The sequence below is a fragment of the Bos indicus genome, chromosome 10 (assembly GCF_029378745.1).
Source record: "Bos indicus isolate NIAB-ARS_2022 breed Sahiwal x Tharparkar chromosome 10, NIAB-ARS_B.indTharparkar_mat_pri_1.0, whole genome shotgun sequence".
Taxonomy (NCBI): domain Eukaryota; kingdom Metazoa; phylum Chordata; class Mammalia; order Artiodactyla; family Bovidae; genus Bos; species Bos indicus.
Genome location: NC_091769.1, coordinates 28,648,252 through 28,674,420, shown reverse-complemented (window position 1 = coordinate 28,674,420; position 26,169 = coordinate 28,648,252). Strand labels below are relative to the sequence as shown.

The 26,169-nt window shown below is 43.0% G+C and overlaps 1 protein-coding gene across 8 annotated transcripts in view; it reads left to right on the top strand.

The window, feature by feature from the left end:
• Window positions 1–26,169, top strand: part of RYR3 (ryanodine receptor 3) — a 559,072-nt gene that overhangs the window by 530,585 nt on the left and 2,318 nt on the right. For 5 of the 8 annotated variants that reach the window (XM_070797211.1, XM_070797214.1, XM_070797210.1 and 2 more), the window contains 15 exons: window positions 1,249–1,330; window positions 1,989–3,322; window positions 5,398–5,456; window positions 6,591–6,762; window positions 8,022–8,108; window positions 9,328–9,528; window positions 11,168–11,298; window positions 15,599–15,641; window positions 16,078–16,205; window positions 16,622–16,682; window positions 16,965–17,111; window positions 21,175–21,309; window positions 22,568–22,724; window positions 23,785–23,849; window positions 24,263–24,363. In XM_070797211.1, the coding sequence (XP_070653312.1) occupies window positions 1,249–1,330; window positions 1,989–3,322; window positions 5,398–5,456; window positions 6,591–6,762; window positions 8,022–8,108; window positions 9,328–9,528; window positions 11,168–11,298; window positions 15,599–15,641; window positions 16,078–16,205; window positions 16,622–16,682; window positions 16,965–17,111; window positions 21,175–21,309; window positions 22,568–22,724; window positions 23,785–23,849; window positions 24,263–24,363 (2,903 nt within the window). Of the gene's footprint in view, window positions 1–1,248; window positions 1,331–1,988; window positions 3,323–5,397; window positions 5,457–6,590; window positions 6,763–8,021; window positions 8,109–9,327; window positions 9,529–11,167; window positions 11,299–15,598; window positions 15,642–16,077; window positions 16,206–16,621; window positions 16,683–16,964; window positions 17,112–21,174; window positions 21,310–22,567; window positions 22,725–23,784; window positions 23,850–24,262; window positions 24,364–26,169 lie in introns of those variants that run through there. The other 3 variants (XM_070797212.1, XM_070797215.1, XM_070797216.1) reach the window with 3 other exon arrangements.

Below are 26,169 nucleotides of genomic sequence, written 5' to 3'. Positions count from 1 at the left end.
AGTTGGTCACCTCTCTCCATGGCAACACATGCGGGAGAGCTTTAGGATATGTTTCAGGCTGATTAGAGTCACATCGGCAGCATTCATGTAAATAATGTGTATCTAAAATTGTCAAGGCTGTCACATCTGCCTCTCCTTTTGGAATGTGCTATTTACCCCTTTCGTTTTTCCCCTTTTGACTCTGGCCTTATGGGAAGATAGAGTTCTTGGGAGGGCTGCCAGTTTGGCAGTCATACATCCACTGCTGTGTCAACCCCACAGGGCAGTGTGGTGCAGAGTCCCTAGAGACAAAATCCTGACCCTGCCACCTCCTCTTGGGTGTCTTCTGGGAAGTCACTTCCCCTTTCTGGTTTTTACTTTCATCATCTAGAAAATATTGGGAGTTAGAATAGATGATGACCTCAGAGGGCTCTTCTAGCTCTAACAGTCTACACTTCTGTGATGTTTTGTGGATATCTGTGACACCCTCCAAAGGTGGGAGGAAAGCCTTCTGAAATCTGAAGGGCTAGCTAAAGAACTATGTCCTGGTGAGAGAGCATCTGTAAAAGAAGTGTGGCCCAGAATCCATATTTTTAATCTCACCCTCAGATTCCCCACCTCAGACCTTCCAAGGGTTGTTTCCCTTCTGTGACACAGGTATCAAACCCAGAGCCCACTTGGCAATGCCCTTCTCTCCCATGCTGAAATGAAAACCAAACAGACTGGTATCAAAACCATCCGGAGGAATAGCCTCAATGATACAACATTTTAAGGGACGAGTGGTACCCAGATCACCACCGATTAGAATTAGGAGAACCTAAATTAAGAAAAAAAAAAAAAAAGGAGAACCCATTTGGTGATTGGAGATTGGAACCTTGGTAATTTAATTGGATTGCAATAGTATTCCCCAAAAGCTCACCGGTAATTCTTCAGCATGAAAAATGGCAACCTAAGCTACTAGAGATACCTAACGGGTCTTTGGTGGATTGGGTTGTTCAGTAGTTTTGGACAATTGGTGTTATCTGACATGTTGTGCTAATAAAAGGAAAACTGTAAAGGAACTCTTCTGGATGAGCCCTGTTACAGCGAGCCTCCTGATGCTACAAAGAGAGGATGCTAAGATGTCCGCTTCCACCATGAGAAGGGAGCTCATTCTGGAGATGGACACAGCCTTCACCTGACCCTCCCAGAGCAGGCTCTCCTTGCTCGCTGCCCTGTATTTTGCTGAGGGATCAGATAGCTCAGGGGTATCTCCTGTTTCTGTTCTAGGATTCCAGTCAGATCGAGCTGCTGAAGGAACTCTTGGATCTCCTTCAGGACATGGTGGTGATGCTTCTGTCCCTCCTGGAAGGTTGGGCTGTTTGGTATAACTAGGCATTCACACGACTGTCATTGGTCCGAACACTAACTGTACTAATCACGCAGAGTATCCTTCTGGCAGGTCATTGATGCCAGATGACATTGGTTAGAAAACCAAATTTTCAGAAACAAACAAAAGAAAATGAGTGAGGGGCACATGGCCTGATGGACAAAGCCTGAAACCAACTCATTTTGTATCAATAGGAAGCCAGAATGAACTGGGGAAAACCTCCAAGCTTTGCTCTTCCCTATCCTCTCCTCTCCCCATTGCTTTTCAATACATCTGGCTGCCAGTGTGTATGCCAGCCATCTAGTTGGGCACCCTCCTAGGTCTAAGGGGATTAGAGGGGCACAACTTATCCCTATGTGTCCCTGATAATCTGATAACAAAGCCACTGTCCAGGCCCCAGGCCAGGTAAAAGGCACTGGCGTGGCCATCTCCTCCTTCCCTGTGTTTCTTTCCCCCTTGGCTCCTAGTGGTGTAGTCTTTATGGCTTGCTGCTCCCTCCTACCCATTTCCAGATCATCATGGTCAGAAAAAGAGCTGACCGATTTGGGATAGAAGTCTTCTAAAAATATCTGCCTGACCAGTTCCATGATGACTTGGGTTTATTTATGTATCTGTGTGTCTTTTTGAACCTGCCTCACAGGGAATGTGGTTAATGGAACCATTGGCAAGCAGATGGTTGACACACTGGTAGAGTCATCTACCAATGTAGAAATGATCTTGAAATTCTTTGACATGTTCTTGAAACTTAAAGACTTAACCAGCTCAGACACCTTCAAAGAATATGACCCCGATGGGAAAGGAATCATTTCCAAAAAGGAATTCCAGAAGGCCATGGAAGGGCAAAAGCAGTACACACAGTCGGAGATAGACTTTCTCCTTTCATGCGCAGAAGCTGATGAAAATGACATGTTTAATTACATCGATTTTGTTGACCGGTTCCATGAGCCAGCCAAGGACATAGGGTTTAATGTGGCAGTGTTATTGACAAACCTCTCTGAGCACATGCCAAACGATTCTCGCCTTAAGTGTCTGTTGGACCCAGCAGAAAGTGTACTCAATTACTTCGAACCATACCTGGGACGCATTGAGATCATGGGTGGGGCCAAGAAAATTGAGCGTGTTTATTTTGAGATCAGCGAGTCCAGTCGAACTCAGTGGGAGAAGCCCCAGGTGAAGGAGTCTAAGCGACAGTTCATCTTTGACGTTGTCAATGAAGGTGGGGAGCAAGAGAAGATGGAGCTGTTCGTGAACTTCTGTGAGGACACCATCTTTGAGATGCAGTTAGCATCGCAGATCTCGGAATCTGACTCAGCTGACAGGCCAGATGAGGAGGAGGAAGAAGGTGGAGATTCTTCTTATGTGTTAGAAGTGGAGGGTGAGGAGGAGGAGGAGGAGAAGTCCTTTGAGTGTGCCTCTGCATTTGCCATGGCTTGTGGCTCAGTGAAGAGAAACGTGGCCAACTTTCTGAAGAGGGCCACCCTGAAGAACCTCAGGAAGCAGTACAGGAAGGTGAAGAAGATGACCTTCAAGGAGCTGGTGAAGGTGTTCTTCTCTTTCTTCTGGACGTTGTTCGTGGGGCTCTTCCACTTGCTCTTCACTATAGTGGGAGGAATCATTCAGGTCCTCTGGAGCACAGTGTTCGGAGGGGGACTCATAGAAGGGGCAAAGAACATAAGAGTCACCAAGATCCTGGGTGACATGCCTGACCCAACCCAGTTTGGTATCCACGATGATGCTATGGAAGCTGAGAGGGCAGAAGTGCCTGAGCCAGGCATCGCCACAGAACTCGTGCACTTCGTAAAGGGGCAGAAGGGAGATGCAGACATCATGTCAGATCTCTTTGGACTCCACCCAAAGAAAGAAGGTGGCTTAAAGCATGGGCCTGAAGTGGGTTTGGGTGACCTCTCTGAGATTATTGGCAAGGACGAACCCCCTACCTTAGAGAGTACTGTCCGGAAGAAAAGGAAAGCACAGGTAAGCACGTGACTTGTTTCTATCACCTTTCTTTATCCCCAGAAAAAGACTAGCCACTCTACCTTTCAGTCAATACTGATACCAGTTCTCTAGGAGCAGACACTGTATTAGACACCAGCTCTTCCACGATGACCCTAATCTGATAATTTCAGCTTTGTCGTGTCTGCAGAGATGAGACTTAGATGGTTGTCTCAATGTCTAGTTGCTGAATGGTCTTCCAGTTTACACTGTAAGAGTTCAGACAGGGGGATCCATGACCTGCCACTTGCTTCCACACCTTTTCTTAGGTTAATTTGCAAGGCACACAGGTTCATTCAGTAACTGAAAGAGTAGAAAACCAGGCATACCATAAAAGGAGACCTTTCTGATAAGGTCATATGTCTGCCATGTCCTGGAAGATCCAGGTGTTAACATACAGTTTAGCACAGTGCCCGATAGTTTTGTCACACTGGGGACATTTTCATCCTTGTGCTGCCCCCACTATCCAATTTGGTCTTTGAGTCAGTGGACTAGATTGAGTGAATAAGATAGCAAGAATTCAGAGCCCTTTGGCCATCAAAAGTTCTGGATATTGCAGCATTCAACTCACAGCATCATTCTAGCAGTCGAGTATGGAGCGAAGTGTGAAGAGATCAGAGCCCAGAGACAACCTTTATTCATGAATTACATTACTGTTTACCAAATAGTTGGTGTACACTTATCACTGTTTTAGGCTCTGGGAATACAATGGTGAATGAGAAATGCATTGTTCCTGTAATTTAGTGAAAAAGGTTGACATTGGACAAGTCAGTACAAGCATGGAGAATATTAGGAAGGAGGACCATCAGTGCTATGGAAATGTGTAGGAGAGGTGTGGAGAATCAAGAAAGGAAGCTTCAGAATCATAAACCTTCTGACAGTATTACTTGATGTACTCTCTTTTGCTCCCTGGTGTAACCCAGGGACTAGAGCAGAGTTGGAAACATAACAGGGACTCATTCGAGGCCTGCTATATGCCAGGCTGTATTCCTGGGATATGGGAACACACTGGTTAACAAGAGAGACAACATTTTTGCTTTCATGGAGCTTAACATCTAGTGGAAGAAGACATCAAATAAATAATTATCATTTGGAGCACATGATGAAATGAATGAACAAGATTGTGTGTTACAGAGTGATTATGGGCCCTACTATAAATAGGATGCTCAAGGTGCATCTGAAAATGTGTCCTCTGAACCAAGTCCTGAAGAATGGCAGGCACATCAAAAATGAGGACAGTCATATTCCAGGCAGAGGATACGGCTTGTGCTACGGTTCTGGTACAGGGAAGCATGTCTCAGGAAAGAAAAGGAGGTCTAGGTGTTTGTGTTGGAAATGAGTCAGATGGTACAGATGAAGATGGAGAGAAAGGCCATAGTCATAATGGCTTTAAAGGCCTTAGTGTGGAACTTGAGAGCTTCCCTGATGGCTCAGCAGTAAAGAATCTGCCTGCAATGCAGGAGCCATGGGTTCGATCCCTGGGTCGGGAAGATCCCCTGGAGGAAGACATGGCAACCCGCTCCAGTATTCTTGCCTGGAGAATCCTATGGACACCAGAGCCTGGTGGGCTCCAGTCCATAGGGTCACAGAGTCGAACATGACTGAAACAGCTTAGCACATGAAAGAGCTTGAATTTTATTTGCAGTGCCATGGTCATCCATCAGAGAGGGTAGGGTAGTGGAAGAGGATTGAAGACGGGGCAGGGATGCGGTCTGATGGAAGCGGGTTCTGGATTAGACCTACCATGACTTGTGTTCCATCTCTCCCTGACCCCATGGAGCAGTGGGACCACTGCCACAGGCCTCAGGCAATGTCCTAGCACAAGTTTTCTCTTTAGATTGAATAATAGCAGGGAGATTTTCAAGCCTGTAATCTTTGATCTCTCCAGAGCCATGTAATGTATAGCAGGACACTTACATTCTGTGATCCTGAGAACTGCCAAAGCATAAAGAGAGAGCCGTTGGGATTTCTGACCATGCACAGTGGCTAGTGATATGGTTCATCATCATGAACATATTTATTTGAGGAAAGTTTAACTGATTGTTATTTTTGTCTAGGCAGCAGAAATGAAAGCAGCTCATGAAGCAGAAAGAAAAATAGAGTCTGAGAAGGCAGAGTAAGTTCCTGGTAGCTATTCTAATTGCTATGATTGATAGTTCTCAATATTAACTACTATTCTGTGGCTATGGTAAATAGAAAGCTTGAGTTCTATTAACAAAGGGAACAGATATTGTGCAAGCTTTGGATACATTTCTTTTTTCCTTTTTTATGACTGAGTAATATTCCATTTTGTGTGTGTGTGTGTGTGTGTGTGTGTGTGTGTGTGTGTGTGTGTGTGTTTATCCATTCCTCTACTTATAACTTCAGTTGCTTCCATATCTTGGCTATTGTAAATAGCGCTGCAGTGAACACTGGGATGCATGTATCATTTAAAATTATTGTTTTTGTTTTCTTTGGATATATACCCAGGAGTGGGATCACTGGATCATCTGGTAGCTCTCTTTTTAGTGTTTTGAGGAAGCTCCATACTGTTTTCCATAGCGGCTGCACCAATTTACATTCTCACCAACAATGCACAGGGGTTCCCTTTTCTCCACATCCTCAGCAGCATTTATTTCTGTTCTTTTTGATGATGGCCTTTCTGACAGGTGTGAGATGATAGCTCATTGTGGTTTTGATTTGTATTTCCCTGATGATTAATGATGTTGATCATCTTTTCATGGGTGGATACATTTCTTTTTACCCCAGACAATAAACACATTCTAATAATTGTGTTCACTTCACAGTCCAAATAGTAGATCAGGATTTCACCATCTGACCAAGCAAACGATCAAACTCTCACACTTAGCAACTTCATATAATGTTGATGATGGTGCTATCTATTGATAGTAATTACTGAATAACTGCTACACACCAAGCCTTTTGCTAAGTTCTTTTATGCGATACTTCATTTAATTCCTAACACAGACTTGAAATAGGTACTATTGGCAATTCTCATGAAAGCTTAGAAAATAAAGGACAACATTTCTGAAGGGGAAAAATTCGATAAGGCAAATTTCAGAAAGCTACTAAATTGTATATGTACACCTGTGACCATGACTCATCAAAGCAGGAAATCAAGACCTGAGATTCCCGGGCTCAGGGAATAATATGTCTCCCTCCCCTCTCAGCCCAGATTTCTCTTTAGTCTCCCTGTCAGGGTCAGGCCTCCCTCTGCCCTCTGTGCTGAGGGGCTTTGTCATTCCTGCAGCATGGAAGATGGGGAGAAAGAGGACACAGCCAAAGAAGAAGAGCAGGCCGAGGCCCTGTGGGCAGACGTGACCAAAAGGAAGAAGCGACGGTGTGGCCAGAAGGTTGAGAAGCCTGAAGCCTTCATGGCCAATTTCTTTAAAGGGCTGGAAATCTATCAGACCAAGCTGCTGGTAAGCACTCTGGCCCTGTCCCACTCGGGTGCGGGCGTTGGCATGGGCAGACCTCAGAGAGGTGGCCGCCGGCTTTGTTTCACCATTCGCTTACTCGTGCTTCCTCATCTTCCTCATCCCTCTTCCTTGCTCTTCTTGATTACCTGCTTGTCCCTTCTGTGTTGGAGGGAAGAGAAAGCGAAAGTGTTAGCCACTCAGTCATGTCTGACTCTTTGCGACCCCATGGACTGTAGCCTGCCAGGCTCCTCTGTCTATGGAATTCAGCAAGAATACTAGATTGGGTAGCCCTTCCCTCCTCCAGGGGATCTTCCCAACCCAGGGATCAAACCCAGGTCTCCTGCATTGCAGGCAGATTCCTTACCGTCTGAACCACCAGTTACAGGGAAAGGAAAAGGGGAAATGCAAGCGCTCCAGCTCCTCTGCCCTGCGCTCTCTCCAGGAGGGAGAGCGTTATGTGTGCCCTTGGGGACTGGGCCCATGCCAGTCAGAAACTTCAGAAGTAGTGAGATCATTCGGATGCAGAAAGAGCATTCCTGTGGTGTGGTAGGTTGTCATACTAGTTCTCAAAAGTTCTGTTACTCCACAGGTCCTCAGCCCAGCTTGTAGTATCCTTTCTCTGGTGAATTGCTCACTGAGGCCAGTTGCTAAAGGCCGGGACCACAGCCTCCCAGCACCACTGGTGGGAGCCTTTTCCACGGAGACTGAGCACTCCGCAAGCAGCTATACCATTCCTGTCCTCAAGTGCTGCTGTTTCCACTGGGCACGGGAATGGGGAGAGGCAGGGGAGCTCGGGCTGTGACTTTCAAAGGACAAGGACTCTCGGCCATAGTCTGGCTCCAGTTGGGGTGGGAGTTGCAGGGTTCTTTTGTGGGCCTAGATCACTCATAATTTCCAAATTGACTACTTCCTTTGCAGAGTACACACACACACACAGACACACACACACACACACACACACACAGACACCCTTCATAGCACCATTTGAGACCTGTGCTAAGGGTATGTTTAGGCATTTGGTTTTCTGAGCTTTAAATTAAGTAGGGTTCCCTTGAGCGTCATTTTAAGCAGTTTTTTAAAAAATCATCATTTTTGATCCCCCACCAAATAAGTCGTAAGGAGGCCAGGATTGTCCTGGATGAGTGGTTACGGAAGAGCAGGACTAGCCCTGTGTAGACCTCCTCTGAGACCCTCTGTGTGAGAGAGGGAAGCTCCCTCCCCTGCCAGCACTCTCCTACTTCTGCTTGTCCTTTTCTTTTCAGCACTACCTGGCCAGGAATTTCTACAACCTGAGGTTCCTTGCTCTGTTTGTAGCCTTCGCTATCAACTTCATCCTGCTCTTTTACAAGGTGATACTTCATTTGGGGGCTATTTGCTGAATAGATTATATGCTTTTTTTTTAAGTAAAAGGAGTTATGTTCTTAATTTAAGCAAAAATTCTAGTATCTAAGGAAATTTCTGAGACACTAGCTTCTAAAAAAGGATACTGTCTTCAGCAATGGGGGGGGATGGAGAGACAGGTTGCAAGGGAAGCCAGTTAGGGCACCATTTCAGTCGTTCAGGATTGTTCTAGTTGTTACTTAATTCTTCAGATATTTGTTGGATGTCTGCAATGTGCTACACCCTATACTAGGAGCTATAAGGTATTTCAAACTGAATAATAAATACAGTTATTTCTGTGAGGGATAAAACTAACAGTCAGCCATGATAGCTGACCCGTATGTTAGAACTATTACAAAGAAAGAATGAATAGAAGTTGGTTTCTGGATGTGGAGGAGAGGGACTCATCAAGATAAATGGAGATTTTAAACATTGGTAAGTGAATCTTGTCACTGTAGGTGCATAATACATGTTAGTAGAATGAATTAATGAATGTCATAGGTCCTGGATTCTTGACATAGTCTTTAACTGGTTGTTGTCACTTGCCTCTCCCCCTTCCTATTTAAAACCACAGATCTAATTTGTATAAAATATGCTCTTACCCACATCAGTCTTGCATTTGACAAATGAATGGCTTGCTCTTGCCCATGGTAGAAAAATGGAACTGTGTCGAAGGGCATGGTGAAGCCTGGCTTTAAACACATTGAGACTGAAGTGATTCAGACAGGTAGGCAGGTGTAGAGAGCCAGCAGGCAGCGGGATCTGCAGGGTGGCAGCTTCAAAGGCGCTGATCTGGGAGTCCCTGTGTGAGGATGGCTGTGACGTTAACAGCCCCTGAGAAAGAACAGAAATGTTTTGTGTGTGTTATGTGTGCACTTGTGCACACGTGTTTGGCTTAAGTCTCCTCCCAGGCCATAGCATTTCAAAGATTACCTCCTGCAGCAAAGGGATTGTAGAATATGTAGTAAGACATTCCTAACTTTTAAATTTGGGGCTTATTTTCAAGAGCGAGGATTTGTCTCTTAAAAATATTGTTGGAATAAAGTACTTAAAAACCTTATTCACTCATCAGGTAATATGGAGTCACTACTATTTGTACAGCAGATGCCAGCAATATAAAATATATGGGGAGAGCCTAGTGGCAGAGGTCTTTCTGGTGTTTCTAAGAAGGTGTGTATCTTGGACCAGGTCACCGAAGAACCTTTAGAAGAAGAGACAGAGGATGTTGCAAACCTATGGAATTCCTTTAATGACGAGGAAGAGGAAGAGGCGGTGGTGTTCTTTGTCCTGCAGGAGAGCACTGGGTACATGGCGCCAACCCTGCGGGCCCTGGCCATCATCCACACCGTCATCTCTTTAGTCTGCGTGGTGGGCTACTACTGCCTAAAGGTAGGTTGCCAGGCACTCGGAGGCTAATCAGAGCCCTTGGGGAACAAGTGTGTTAGTTTCTGGTATACAACAAAGTCATGCATTCGTGTGTGTGTGTGTGTGTGTGTGATTCATTCATATGTTCAATCATATATATGAATGTATTCATATTCATTCATATATATGTATATGTATACACATACACATGCACACATACATACACACATTTTTTCATATTCTTTTCCATTATGGTTTATCACAGGGTACTGAATGTAGTTCTTGGCTTTCTCTGCTTCTCCTCCCACATCATCCGTGAACCAACAGCAGTCACTGATTCTGCACTGTGCAGTGCTCATGATCAGCCTTTGCCATCTTCCTATCCTGAGTCTTTTATTTCCTCAGTGTTGTTTCCTTGTTTTTAAGCAGCAACTGTATTTAATATCCTGTGATAAAGCATAATAGAAAAGAATATGAAAAATAATGTGTGTATGTGTATGTATATATATGTATATGTATATATACATATATATATCTGAATCACTTTGCTATATATCAGAAATTAACATTGTAAATCAACTGTACTTCAATAAAATAAATTTTAAAAATAGAGGAGAGGAAAAGGGTAAGTAAGCAGTAACTCTTTACAAATCATTATCAAAAATTTGCCTTTTTGTCTTGGAAATAAAGGAGCAGTGTGAGGGGTAGAGATATCATGAGATTTGAGAAAGCATTATTGGGAGAAACAGTTTGGAGACCAAGGTCTCAGGGACGTTGCCAAGTAACTAGTAGCTTCCCAGCTGAGGAGAAGCCCTGGCTCTATCTGAATTAAGCTTTTGTGGCTTGTGGAGCTCTGACTATCCTGCCTTCTTATATCCTGAGATTCCAGTGGTATCCTCTGACCTTACTAACTAAAGTTTGTGTGTCTGGTGATGGTTGGGACAAGTGGGTTGCTTTCCCAGTATTTCCTGTGTACGTACCTCCTTTGCGGTAGGTCTTTATAAATGTGTCACCATTTCTAGGCTAGAAGCAAAGTCATAATTATAAGAGAATGGGAAGCAATGGTAGAGAACAAGTAAGTGTGCCAGGCAGGAGCTCTTCTCAGAAGGTACGTCAGGAAGAAAGCTTCAGTAGCAAAAGACTGTATACAGAGCCCAGTGGATCCTCTCATTCTAACTATTAAACCATATTTCTTTAACCAAGTTTCAAAGACATGAGAATATGACCCTAGCCATTGAAGGAAGTTGGAACTTTTACCGTGTTATCCCAGCTGCTCAATATAGTTGATTGAACTAGAATAGTTTATTGTCCTTTCTAAATCTTGGTCAACCTCCAGCCTGACAGTTTTAGGAGACCTAACTCATTCAGCCCTGTGATTCATCTACATGTGGTCTTCTCACCAGCACAAGCCAGAAAGTCCAGTTTGTAGTACTGTCAGCTGTTTGAAGGCTGGCCCAAATCAGATCAGCTCTGGAGAGGGAGGTATATGAGCCAAAGGAGTGAGAGGTGATTTATTTAGCCTTGGACCCACAACTAGGCACCCTAAGAATCCCACTGCAGAGATTGCTGCCCTGACATTGGAAGGCCCATTTGTGAGATATGCATGGGAGAGGATGCTGTCATTAGAAAGCCTACTCTGAGTACAGTGTCTTCCTGCTCCTAGGTCCCTTTGGTCGTATTCAAAAGAGAAAAAGAAATCGCCAGGAAGCTGGAGTTTGATGGCCTGTATATCACTGAACAGCCTTCTGAAGATGACATCAAGGGGCAGTGGGATCGCTTGGTAATCAACACGCCGTAAGTTTTGCCCCCACCCCAAAAAGGAAAAAGGAGTTTCTACCATAAATAAAATAATACCTTTTCAGCAGCCCTGGAGACTGATTAATATAAGCCTTCCTTTGATTTCTGGGACTTGTTTTCTCCCCTGCCTTTTCACAAAGTAGCGTCTTGTTCCCCCAACAGTTGTATGTATGCTATGCATTTAATGGCAGACAGAGGATATTATCAGAAAGTGCTTAGCATATTTAATTAAGACCAGACGGTCCAGCAAAAATACTACCTAATCTAGTTTTCCATGTTTGAGTCATAGTGTTTCCTTGGCCCAGGAGTTTGGAGATGAAGCTGATCAGCTTCTTCAGAGTCCCTAAATGGCACAGCTGTCCTGTGACAGCAGTCTCAGAAGTCTTCTCCTAAAACAGATAGCCTAGTGGATACCAGAACTCCTCCCAATAGAATTTAATAAGCATCTCCACGGGCAGCTAAAATAGGATCGTCTGGGTGATGATGTTAAGACCTGTGGCGTTAAGCCTGCCTTCTTGGTAGGCATGTGTATAATTGCTAATGTGGTAGGAAAAGGCATTGATTCTGGAGGCAGAGAGGTAGAGTACTGAGTCAGCTCTGTCACTTAGGTTCTGTGACCTAGGGCAAGGGAATCAAGTTCCATAAACCTCAGTTTCCTCTTTGTTAATAGACTGATGAGAATACTATTTCCTACAGTCCTGGGATGTCACGTGGCTGTGAGTTTCCTTTCACTGTTAAACAAAAAAAAATGGCCATCACCAATAAGTCAGACAGAGAAAGATAAATACTGTATGATATCACTTATATGTGGGAATCTAAAAAATACAACAAACTAGTGAATATAACAAAAAAGAAGCAGACTCACTGATACAAGGACCAAGTAGTGATTTCCAATGGGGAGAGGCGAAGGGGAGGGGTAATTTAGAGAGTAAGAAGTAAAAACGTTTAGGTGTGAAATAAGCTATAAGAACATATTGTACAACGCAGGAAATATAGTCAAATGATTAAGATTGTAAAGTTATACATATTTTAACCACAGTAAAAATTTAGAAAAGAAACGACCATCACCATTAGCAAAGGTGATGCTCTAATGCCAGTGTATTCACAATAGGGAAAATGAGAGCTGTAAGATAATGCGCTGAAAGAAAAGCAAAGCAGCAGGGCTGACTGTATAAACAAAGGTAACTTTTGAAACACGGCTGCACCAATAAAATATGTACATCTAGAAGCAGCAGCCCTGACTCTTGGGGGAAGAAAATGCTGCTTATCCAAAGTTAAGCAAATTGAGAGACGCAGCTTTGCAAAGGCACCGCTGAGCTTTGTAAAATAGTCCCTAGTAAGGGAAGGCTCGACTATTACGGGAAAATAGGTGAGAGCCTGCCAATCAAAAGCATGTTTCTGCCTGCAGGTCACTGCCAATCTCCCCACTTAAAACTAAGGGAAACTACTAAGACTAATTTCTGAGCCCTCGTTATTATAGTACAAAAATTTTGAGTATTAATTACAGAAAGCTTACCAAAGACAGATCATGTATCAGTTAACGCTTGTGTCTGTGGCACAGGATGATATGGCCTTAGAGTCCCAGTAAAAAGACAGTGCAGTTTCTAGAAATTTATCCTCAAGAGATAATGAGACACGCACACTAAACTGTTTTGACAAGGATGGTTACTAACATTTATTTGAAGTGGCTGAAATACCCGTGAATAGGGAAATGCATGTATAAGGAGAACAGCTGCTTTAAAGCATTTCAATCAATGAACCTTTTTCTTCACAATAATGGTATCATTGTACATGTAGTACTTTGTAACCTGCTTTTTTAAAGTTAACTGTTATGTCATAGAGAGCTTTCATATTTTTATGTTGTTAAATACATATAGAAGAAGATATAGAATGCATGTCTATTTTAAAGTATAGTAATAAAATGAACTACAAATCTTTAAAATTGGAACATCAGTGAAAACTTTGAAGTCTTAGGTATTCTCCTCCCTGTCCTCCCCAGGCCCCAGCTAACCACTCTCCTGATTTTACTGGTACTTTGTTTTGCTTTAGCATATAGTGTTACCACTTAGGTATGTGTCCCTAAACATGTGGTTTCACGTTAACTACTTTTGAACTTTATATAAATGGAATCAGACCATACGCATTGTACTGTCACTTGAATCGTTTGTTCAGCACCCCATTCAAGAACTCAACTAGGTTGATGTGTGTGGCTGTAACTGATCATTTTCAAAACTGTGGCACTTTCCATTCGGTGAGTATATTATTGTATACTTAGCTGTTTTCCTGACAGTGGATACTTCAGCTGTTTTCAACTAGTGGCTGTTACAAACAGTGCTCTGAAGAATATTTTTATACCTGGTGCACAAGTGAAAGAGTTTCTCTAGACTAGAGGCCAGGAGACGAATTTGCTGAATAGTAGGATCTGCAGATATTTATCCTGATTTCCATTGAGCCCGCGCCCTGCGAGAGTTCCTGCTTCTCTGTCTCCTTGTCAGCACTTGTTATCCTCACATAACTTAGCTAATCTGGTAGGTGTGTAATAGCGTCTTCTTGTGCATTTTCCTAATTTCTAAGAGATTGAGCCCCTTATGTTACTTTTCTTGACCATTCGTACATAGATGTGTCACTTATTTATGCATTTCCCTTCTGAAGGTTCTTTGCCTACCCCTGACTTAAAGGAATATTACCAAGTGGAATTGTGCTTTCTACCTTGTAGGAGTTTACATGCCTAGTCAGGGGACAAGAATATTCAGATCAAAGTAAGATCACCTCTGTGAAAGGGGCTTGACCAAAGCTTTCTGTCACTGGCCCTTCAACATCACTTGTGGAATCCTCCACTTATGCCAAAATGTGGCCAAGGCTCAGTTGTGTGTTACAGACAATTTGTATAAGATTTAAGAGAAAGGCGATATCAGTTGTGGATAGAGAAAGGGTGGCTTATTTTTGTTTTATTTATTTTAAGTTCTAAATATAGGACATGAAAAATACCAAGTAGCAGAAAAATGGACAAAGAAGAAAATCAAAATAACTATTTCCATCTTCCGTAGATAAAATCTATTAGCAGTTTACTTTGTAAGCCCAGCATTTGTTTTTTGCTTTTAAGAATCATTTGGACATTTGAGAGTGAGACTGTTTCAAATATACAAAAAAAATTTTTTTTAAGATTGCTACCCTGTTGTGGGAGAGGTGGCATTTGCTCAGGTTTATTCTTCTGAAGGGTCCGTGGACAGAGGGTGGCCCCCCTTCCTCATCACCAACTTGGGTGGCCTCTATAGAATAGCTCTGTGTTCCAGAGCTAACAAGAATGACTTAAATGAAGGAAGACATAAGTAAGAATGTTTGCATCAAGGGCAGAGGTTCCTTGGCTGCAAACTAGACTCAAATGGAACCTCTCTGGTAGGATTAATCTTTCTAGATAGGAGCAAAATATTTTAAATGGTTTCTGCCAACACACCTGAAAGTAACAGTTCTTTCTTGACTCCAACAATAAGAAGCTATTTGCAGTGGAGCTGGTACAAGCTGCCTAGCAGAAGAAAGAAGTTCCCTCGTGGGCTTAAGGTTTGGATGGTGTAGGGACCATCTCCGAAGGAGAGAGGGATCTGATGCCTGGAGAAGGGGGAAGCTGTACCCCACAGGAATTATGCTGGAATGGAGAAGAGAGGAGAACACGCCATTAGGAAAACCCCTATGTAATTAGCTAGTGGGGATTTCCAGACTGGAAATTTCACAGTTAGGGACTTTGTCCACACTTCCCACCACTGTGACTGCAGTACCTACCCCAATTACTGCTGTAAAGTAGGCACTTGAAGTGAAAGTGAAAGTCACTCAGTCGTGTCTGACCCTTTGTGACCCCGTGGTCTATACAGTTCATGGAATTCTCCGGGCTAGAATACTGGAGTGGGTAGCCCTTCCCTTCTCCAGGGGGTCTTCCCAACCCAGGAATCGAATCCAGTTGTCCCGCATTGCAGGTGGATTCTTTACCAGCTGAGCCACATGGGAAGCCCAAAGAGGGCACTTGATGAAGCTTTATTGCATGTGTTTCCTGGCTCTTAACCATAATTTTGAAGTAGAAAATGCAAAGTAGCTTTTCAGGTGTTTCAGATGAGAACTCACCACAAAGTGAGATCAGAAATCTGGTAGACCTGTGGTGACTCTGAACTTCAATCAAATCTTGAATTCTTCAATGAACAGGACAAAACCCAAAAAGATCATAGGTCCAGACACTCGAAAACTGCCAAGTTTCTTGATGTGCTTGCCTTGATGTTAAGAAAATCTCCTTTTTCATTTTCATTTTCAGATCTTTCCCTAATAACTACTGGGACAAGTTTGTAAAGAGAAAGGTATGTCTTATCAGGGTGGCAGGAGAATTCCATGACCTCCAAAGAAATGTAAATTTCTTCAAGATCTCCATTAACAAACATGGATAAATTTAATGCTGCTTTTATGATGGTATCACAGGAGAGTAAGTCAACAGAAAGGGTTTTATATGAACTTATGTCATTTGGGGGCTTAGTTAAACAGCTTAACACAATCACTTTTCTATGTACTAGGTTTTTTCCTCCCTTCCAAAATGATAGCCAGAAAAGCAGCTTTCACTTAATTGTCTTTATTGCTTCTGTTTTATGTGGGGGTTACTCATTCTCCTTTTGCATTTTGATTCATATCAACCCCTTGGAAGAGCCCAGAGTGCGACACAGCTCTGGAGACATCGGGGCTGGAGAAAACACTGATGGTGGTGCATGACCTGAGCGCACCCTGTTCTCTTCTCTGCTTTAGGTGATCAACAAATATGGAGATCTCTATGGAGCAGAACGCATTGCTGAACTCCTGGGTTTGGACAAAAATGCCCTTGACTTTAGCCCAGTGGAAGAGACCAAAGCAGAGGCGGCCTCCCTGGTGTCATGGTACACAGCTTAGGAGTTAAATCTGAGTCTGGCTGCCTAGACCCTTTGTCTTTCCAGTTGTCCTCCCTGTGCTGGAGGCAAAACTCATAATCCTGTCTTTGTTGTCTCGGGCTCTAGTTTAGCCTGTTTCTTCTAGGTTCTAATATATTGGGGCAGCAGGGAGATACTGCTTTAAAAAAATGTAAAGACAGCCTTCATGCCTGATAGAGCTGAAGGAGAAAGACATTAAAATTTCAAGATGTGTGATTCAGCCACTCTCATTCTCATGGTAACACATACAACTTCATAAAGCTCAGAGCTATATTTATAGATTTATTAAACCCCAAGAGAAAAAAAAAAAACAAACAACTTTTTTCCCTTATTAAACACTTAAATCTTGACATTTATAAGCTTTGAAATGACTTGTTCCCCTTTAGGCTAAGTTCCATCGACATGAAGTACCATGTCTGGAAGCTGGGAGTTGTTTTTACTGACAATGTAAGTATGGCATCTGGGAAAGTGAAATCCTGTGCCCCCAAGTCTAGGGATGTCATTAGATGCCACAAAGAAACAAGCTATGGAGGCAGCCCAGGAAGGTGCAGGGAGTTCTCATGGAAGACAGACAGCCTTAGGGTGTGGGGGGACACTTCTCTCTCATGCAATAGTATAAGGCAGAGGGGGGGATCACATGGCAATTCTTGGGTCAGTTCACAGCCCAAGATGAGAAAAAGTGGGTTTCATGAATGCCTGAAAAGCTGCTCAATTTCTTCCACTCCCCAGTCCTTTCTCTACCTCGCCTGGTACACGACCATGTCAGTCCTGGGCCACTACAACAACTTTTTCTTCGCGGCTCATCTTCTGGATATCGCGATGGGCTTCAAGACTCTGAGGACTATTTTGTCCTCTGTCACTCACAATGGCAAACAGGTACGGGGTTTATACTGGTGCAGAATGGGAGGGACCAAGATACGGATAGGAAAAATAACCAATAACAGGTAGTACACTAGTGTATGACAGGAAGATATGTGTTGTAGTGTATAACGTGCCTTTCGTGGTCAAACGCTTGAATGAATAGGGATTGGTTTTGCAAAATTGCAGCCAATTAAAAGGAAGAAGACCTTGATTCAGAGACCTTTAACATTTAGATCAATGTATGTACTTAGAAAAGTCACTAGGTACTTCTGATGGAAGTATGGAAGTGAAGTCGCTCAGTCATGTCCGACTCTGTGACCACATGACTATAGCCTACACGCTTCCAATTAAGAACCAATGACAGATATCTGTGAAAGTGAAAGTGTTAGTTGCTCAGTTGTGTCCGACTCTGCAACTCCATGGACTGTAGCCTGACAGGCTCCTCTGTCCATGGAATTCTCCAGGCAAGAATACTGAGTGAGCTGCCATTGCTTTGATCTTCCTGACCCAGGGATTGAACCCAGGTCTCTGGCATTGCAGGCAGATTCTTTACTATCTGAGCACCAGGGAAGCCCCATAGATATTTATCTACACACATATATACAGCTATATGCAGACATACACAGCTATATATACATGTATGTGTGTATGTCTATATATATCTGTATAGTCATTGCTCTATATCCAGTCTCATCAGTATCCAGTCTGTCTACTACAGAACTGTCAGGGTCAATCCCTTCATTAAAATTCACAAATGGCTCCTCCTGTCAACAAACTCTGTAGCATTTTACTCCTCATTAAGTGCAAATCCACGAATGAGACATGTTCCCTCACATCTCTAAATCTTTCTAGGAGAAAGGAGAAAAGAAGGTGAAGTTAATTACAGCCATTATAGGAAACAGTACGGCAAGTCCTCAAAAAATTAAGTATAGAACTGCCATATTAATCCAGCAGTTCCACTTCTGGGTAGATATTTCTCTCTCAAGGAAATGAAATCAGTATCCTGAAGAGATATCTATATTTCCATGCTCATAGCAGCATTATTCCCAACAGCCAAGATATGAAAACAACCTATATCCATCCTGGATAAACAAAATTTGCTCTGGACATAGAGCAGAATATCAGTCAGCTATAAAAAAGAAGCTTTGTCATTTGCAGCAACATAGATGAACCTATAGGGCATTATGCTTAGTGAAATAAGCCAGACACAGGAAGACAAATACCATATGGTGTCATTTTATGTGAAATAATAAACAAGGCAAACTTCTAGAACCAGAGAGTAGGGCAGTAGTTACCAGGGGGTGTTGGGGGAAATGGCAGTATTGGTCAAAAAGTACAAACTTTCAGTTATTAAATAAATTAGCTATTTAGTTATTAAATAAATACATAAATTGGGGATCTAAAGTAAAGTATGGTGATTACAGTTAAAGCTACTGAATTGTATACTTGAAATTTGCTTAGAAAGTAGCTCTTCAGTGTTTTAAACACACACATACAGAAAATGTGTGCGATGATGGACGTATTCATTAACTTGAGCATGGTGATCATTTTATAATGTATGCATATATTGTCATCACATTGCACACCTTAAAAAATGAAAATTCCAACCAGAAAAAAAAGTTAAATTAACTTTTAAGTGTTCTAAAATGAAAGGGTGCTAGATCATCAGATATTATGATGGTTTATTTCTTCTAGGCTTCTGGTAGCAGCAACAGTTTCTTGGTTGTTTCTTGGTTGACACTAAAAAGAATGGAGGGAAGGTAGAGACAGACATTTGCGGCCACAAAAGCTAAAAGTCTGGGGAGGTGATAACAGAACCGGTCATACAGATGTTTGCTTAGAGCGGTACATTCTTCCTTACAGGATCTGGAGAGAAATAGCATTGTGTATCATTTTTCCATGTGTGTCTTGGGAAGTTTTATCCTATAAAAGTGGCCTCTCCCAAAATGTGATTTATGGAATGCCAGTTCTCCAATATGTTTTTTTTTTTTTTTTTATCAAGAGAATTATTTTCTTCCCCTTTACTCAGATATTGAAAGCTCACATTTTGTTATTTGGCTTAGTGGCATTATACAGCAAAAGTACACCTTAAATGAAAAGTATAAACAATCATTTTTTTTTATATGGGCTTGCTGACTAAACTCTGACAAGATGGTTTTTAAAAAATGTGCCTAGCTTGTACCATGTGCCAAGTGTTGCAACAGGCTCACAACCAAAGTAGATGTTATACTCACTTAAGAGAATTGAGACTCAAGAGAGGCTAAGTATTTCACCCAAGAGCATTTTAGCGCTTCTGTCTGTGAAGTGTGCTATTTAAGATATAAAGTTACTAAATTCATTGTTCAAGAAGTCACTGAATACATCAGTTCTGGTACTTATCTTGCCCGCTTCCTTCTGTGTAGCAACTTGAGGGCAAAGATTTTATCTTGTTGATCTTCACCAAATGCAGCCCAACACCTGTTTCCTGGCGTAGGCCAGATGAGCAGGTCTTCTGTAGTCCTCATTTATGGTGCTTCCTACAAGCCAGGAAACAAACAGGCCCTATGACGCCAGCAAAGGTCCAAGGTAGGTTTCTTCATTATGAAAGATGTCACTCTGAAGTTACTGTAAGAATTTTTATGGTTGAGCAAAGCTGTGACAGTTACCCAGTTCATGGTTCGTTATGAAATACTGTGATGTGGGGATAGATACCCACCAGCCCAAGGAATCTGTAGTTTGCATTTTTTACAAATGTTATTGAAGTATAGCTGATTTATAGTGTCATGTTAATTTCTTCTGTACAGCAGTGTGACTCAGTTTTTCTTTTTATTGAAGTATAGTTGATTTACAAATGTGTTAATTTCATGCAGTTTCTTTAGAAGCAGCATTAGAACTTAGTTACCAATGGGGGTAGGGAAGGATAAATTAGAAGTTTGGAATTAACAGATACAACTACATATAAAATATAAACAAGGACTCACTTTATAGCACAGGGAACTATACTCACTATTTTGTAATAACCTATGGGGAGAATATGAAAAAGGATATGTATGGGGGTATGTGTATAACTGAATCATTGTGCTGTACACCTGAAACTAACCAACATTGTGAGTCAACTACAAATAAATAAGCAGCAGCTACATCATGAAGCTTCAGGTCATTGCTCTCTCTGTAAAAAACCAAAGTAACCACCCTTAGAGTGCCGTGGCTCTGCTCATCCTTCAGTCCCACATGGCTTACACGTGCCCCTGTGCAGCACCCCAGGCGTTAGTCTGCCCAGGCCGTTGTAGCAATGTACAGTAAGTCCCTACTTACGGTGTGCCCTGTGTGCCAGCTGCTGTCCACTGTACTTTTCAAGGTGCTGTAAAATTTAAAATGTCTTTATTTTTTGTGTTTGTTACGTATTATTTATGTGAAAAGTATTCTAAACCTGTTACAATACCGTACTATATAGCCAGTTGTGTTAGTTGGGTATCTAGGCTAACTTCGTTGGACTTATAAATACCCTCGTGGAATAGAACTCATTCGTACCTAGGAGGCTTACTGTACTCAAGACTGGAGGCTTAGACAAGACATTGATTTCCTCTCGGTTCTGGAGGCTGGAAGTCCAAGATCAGGATGTGGGTAGCTTGGTTTCCCTGAGGCCCCTCTCCATGGCCTGCAGCTTTTTCACTTTATTATGCTTCAGTGCATACCTGGTATCTCTCTTGAGTCCTAACCTTCTCTTCTTGTTAAAAAAACCGAGTCAGATTAGAGCAGTGCTCACCCTAAGAGCCTCATTTTAATTTAATCACCCCTTTAAAGGCCCTAAATCATCTCTTTAAAGGCCCTGTCTCCAAAGGCAGTCACATTCAGAGGTGCTGAGGATTAGGGCTTCAACATATGAATCTCAGGGACCCCATTCAGTGCGTGAGAGCTCATCATTACTCTTCTCCCGACAAGCCTGTTTTTCTTCTCTGGTCTCATCTCTCGGCATCTGGAGTGTCACAGCCTCTGTTCCCGTCCCCTCATCGTTCCACTTTGCTGTTTTCTTGGAGTCTCCCACCAGCCTTTTAAGGTGAAGACCCACTTCCTCTTCTCTCTCTCTCTTTGCTCCCAGTTGGTCCTGACCGTTGGTCTCCTGGCTGTGGTGGTTTATCTCTATACCGTGGTGGCATTCAACTTCTTCCGCAAGTTCTACAACAAAAGTGAAGACGACGACGAGCCCGACATGAAGTGTGATGACATGATGACGGTGAGTTCCCTGTGGGGCCGCCCAGCCTGGCAGGGGCAGAAGGGCTGTGGGCAGAGTGGCAGCATGGAGACAGAGCATGACAGAGATGAGAACAGAAAACTGATGTCTGGTCCAAAAGCGAGGCGGGCCCTGGAAAGACAGAAGTGCTGGAATATGCCACTTGTCTGGGTCCAGGTGGAAGGAGAAGTACACAGGTAGGCGGGTCATCTACCCACATTTGTGTGTGGTGAAGATGTGAGTTAACCTACGTCTGTATCTCATGGAAGTGAAGTTTGGATTCTTTGCCTTTGAGAGCTGGGAGCAAAGAATCCCATGAACCTGGCACTCAGTGTATTTCAGCAAGCCAGTGGGCCTTCTTTCAGAACACATGTCATCTGAAAAATGTCACAGCAGTGGGATCAGGTTGGGGCAGCAGGGTCCTTTCAGGGCAGCCTCTGCGGGGCTAGAAGGGCCTAGCTGCAGCAGCATCTCTAGACATTTATAGGGACCAGATTTCAGGAAAAGAATGTGTGTAATAGAGACCAGTGACAGTACACTGCTCCCCTGCCCCCACTGTGATCATTTCTCCAGAAAATGGAGGCACTTTTTGGCTAAAAACCCTCCATATACCTTCTCAGGGCAAGCACCCCTGACACACCAACACTACAGTTGCTGAAGCCCCAGTGTGGCCTGCCCAGGCTCTGTGCTGCCCCTGGGTTTTGATTTACGAGCCCTTAGATTGCTTCCCACACTTGCATCCCGAACCCATCACAGCCAGTCAGGAGACGGGGCAGCCTGATCTGTGAACCCCACCTGGTGCATGTGTGCAGCTTGGGAGGAGATGCTCTGGGGAGCCCCACGCTCCTCGGTGTGCGGAGAATGCAGGAGGAGGGCAGCCTTTTCCTGGAGGCTGAGACTTTAAAATTAAATGAGATAAAATTCATATCTGGCCTATGCCATCCTCCTCATAGCCTAAAGTCCTTTTATCTTATACACGCCTAGAGTGAATTCTCACGTGTGTGTCCAGTAGTTCAAAACTGTTTTTTAGAAAAGGAGCAAAAAATATCATTTAAAGGCTACATGGAACAGCAATCTTTGCATCTTTATAGACACCAGGGGGTGCAAGCCCAGAGTTAGCGGTATGAATATTATTGTGAAGCGTACCCTTCTCCTGCCTCAGGGCTGTCATATTTTTAATTACATGAATGATCAGACCATCTCCATAACAACAAACGAAACTCTGCAGCTTTTACTCAAATTGCCATGATTTTTCTTCTAGTGTTACCTGTTCCACATGTACGTGGGAGTGAGAGCTGGAGGTGGCATTGGTGATGAAATTGAAGACCCTGCTGGGGACCCGTATGAAATGTATCGCATCGTTTTTGACATTACCTTCTTCTTCTTCGTCATTGTCATCCTGCTAGCCATCATCCAAGGTATGCTTACCAGTTATGTTGTATGTACGGGGCTCAGTCTAGTTCTCTTTACCTTTCTGCATCTATCACTTAATTGTTTTATGTAAAGAGGTTTGTGCATTCACTTGTTAATTCAAACAAGACATTTCTAGACATCTACTATATAGAAGGCCAAAGATATACCCAGGCAGTGATACCAGAAACTTGAACATCCTTGCAGAGGACCACCCTCCTTCACTGCCAAATCTGAACTGATCATTTCCATCTTATTCTGCTTCCTAAATATCTCCTGTGGTTAGTATGGGCCCTCATGATTTCTGCCCTGATCATTTACCTCCCAGGCAATCGGGTGGGGAAGGAGCAGAAAGAGGAGCTGTGAGTGTGTGACATGGTTTTTCCTTCTTGGCAGGGAGAGGTACTGGTATGTTAGTAGCTTGTCAGGAATTAGAGAACGATGGTGACAGATTTAGTTTAAGTCATGACAAGTCGAGAGACCTATGAGCCATAGAGGTATTGAGGACCAACAAGCAGTTAACTCTAATAGGTCTTTTAGGAGACAAATCAGGAATGGTATAAGGTAAAAATATTACATAAGGACGTATAAAATAAGTATTAATGAATGCAAAAATAAAAAAAATGGGATCCATTAGTGGTGGTGGTTGAAGATGTGGGTGTAGAGATTTCCCAAAAACAAAAGCAAAAAAGCTGAGGAGGAACCCCAATTGATACACATCAGTGCCTAAGGGGCTGGAAGAGGAAGAGCCAATAAGGAAGACAGAAAAGGAACAGCCCAGCAAACAGCAGGACAAGGAAGGAAGGATGAGAAGAAAGAGTCAAGGAGGAGTGAGTAGTTAGCATCAAATATTGCAGAGAGGTAGAGTAAGAGGAACCATGAAAAATGATTAACCAGGATGCAGCATCTGAAAACACAAGTGGGTTTGTTTGTTTTTTTTTTCTGATTTTGGTTTAATTGTATCATTCAGCTTCATAATTCCCCTTTTTATTTTTTAAACAAAGTGGCCTCTGCTCTGAACTACTAGACAGGTTATGCAAAGCATTGTTTTCATATTTAAAATTCCAGGTCTTATTATTGATGCTTTTGGGGAGCTGAGAGACCAGCAGGAACAAGTACGAGAGGATATGGAGGTACCTACAGTTCTACTAATCCCAACTCCATTTTTGTATCTCACAGCACATGGATTTTTTAAACAATAGGTTCTGCTATTCCTCAGCCCTAGGCAAAACTACTACCCAAGTTTGTTTTCCATGCCTGTCCTTTTATCTGTGCCCATCCACCAGCTCTGGGCATTTCTTCTGCTCCACCCTCTGTGCCTTACCCTCCTCCCACCTGCCACCTCTGTCATGCCCCAGGCTTGGGCGAGAGCAGGTACCCTCCGCTAGCCAGAAGCTAGGTACGTGACACTGTGGAGTAGGTGACTAATAGCCTGAAGCACAAAAGGGAAATATTTTTCAGTATCTCTCAATTCAGAGATCATCACCCTTTTTCCAACTGCCTGTAATGTCACGCCTACTCACGCCTTTTCTGTTATTTTTCTCAGACTAAATGTTTCATCTGTGGGATTGGCAATGACTACTTTGACACAACGCCTCATGGTTTTGAAACACACACCCTGCAAGAGCACAACTTAGCCAACTACCTGTGAGTATCCTTGGTCAGCGGAGGCGACAGGGTTGGGGGAAGGGCAGTGGGTTAAGTGCAGTTTACGTCTTACAGTTCGCGCTCTGCTAATGTCTCTTCCTCCTTGGTCTCTGGAAAGTAGGCGCAATCAGGAAAGAACTTGCAGGAGTCCCCATGAGCCATATCTTTGCCATATACCCTGCCTCTCCTGTTTTCCTAGATGTGTGCAGACTGTTTCTCCACCTGGAATTAGATCCCATCCCTTCCCAAGGTCCTGTTAGCTCCAGCAGGTTGTCTCTTGGGGATTTTTCCTAGCACCTTATAATATTTTTTAATCCTAAACAAAGAAGGCTATGGCCCCACTTTTCCTTCTCTTTCAGAAAAAATGGAAAAGTGTGCCTGTTCACAGTCTCCAATTTCTCTCTCTCCCCCACTCTCCTTAGAACTCACTCACTCTCCCCTGCAGTTGGCCTTCCTCCCGACCAATTCCTATTTGCTCTTGTCAAGGCAGCCCCTGACCTGCACGATGCTGGATTCCAGGGTTAATTTCCAGGCTGGGTTTCTTTAAGATGTGTGTGTTTTCATATTGCTGTATCCCAGCACCTGAGGCCTGGCACCCAGAAGGTAAATAATAAATATCTCATTCGGGCAGAAGATATTCAGAGTCTACTGTGTGCCACAAACTGCCTAGGAAACTTACAGAATTTGTAGGGAATATACATCTCCTGAAAATTCAGATTCTGTAAGTGATCATCATTTTCAAGAAAAGAAACTGCTGGGCTCTGCTAACTGGCCTGGCCCCTCCCCTCTGAGTCTACCCTTTATTGTTTAGAAAACCCTAATCTTTCTTTAGGATAGAATGGGCCTTGCCACCGAGGGAGGTTATTGTCAAAGAGAAGTAATGATGTCTTTTTGCTAAAATGAGTTTAAGACAGAAACACAGGTTTAAAAAAAAAAAATCACTTTGGCATACCTTTCCTCAAACCATGAATGTTCACTGTTGTTTGCATCTTCATGGAGGTGATCAGGATGGATGTACTTCTAGAAAAGGTGAGCCTGTGGCTCATCTCAGGCCCGTGGAGAGAGAACAGTTGGGACTCTTGAAGGTACTTCCCATGGCACTCTACATAATAGTGTATTTTCTCTGTGCCCCTCCACTAGCAAGCTTGAGGGGAGAGAACCAGTCTTACTCATGTTTAAAACTTCGCCCCGCCCCTGAAAATTGTGCTTTGTGAATTAAATGTGCTAGGAAAGCAATAATGTCCTATATGACAAGATACTGGTCACGTTTCCTTTCTTAGTCTGATAAAAGGATGGAAAGTAGTTATTGCTTCACCATGGGCCACAATCTGAGTCTATAAACCTAAGAATATCCTGGGAGAACTCAAAATCTGGGGCTCACGCTCTCCTCACCCTCCCAAGGATGCTATTTATGCTTTCTCTTCCTTTCACCAGCCTCACAGTCATTTTCCTGAAGGGCACAGGCCGAATCCCTCGGATGCCGTCTCTGAGACTGCATAATGTGAGCTGAGAGGCCAGCCCCAGCCTCCCATGATTCTGTGTTCCAGACATACTCAAACCTTAGACACAAGCCTCCTGGTTAGAGCAAGTGAAACTACACTGGCCTACCTCCGTTGTTTGTTAAAAACAACAACAACAACAATAAAACTACACTTCTGGAAAAATCAGGGCAACTTCTGAATGAGAGTCACTACTTTTATCAACACTTTTCTGTGACATATCTTTGAGATACATATGATTTCAATTCTGCATTCCTATAAGAGAATAAACTAGCCAACTAAAAATTATATGGTTAGAGTTTTGGCT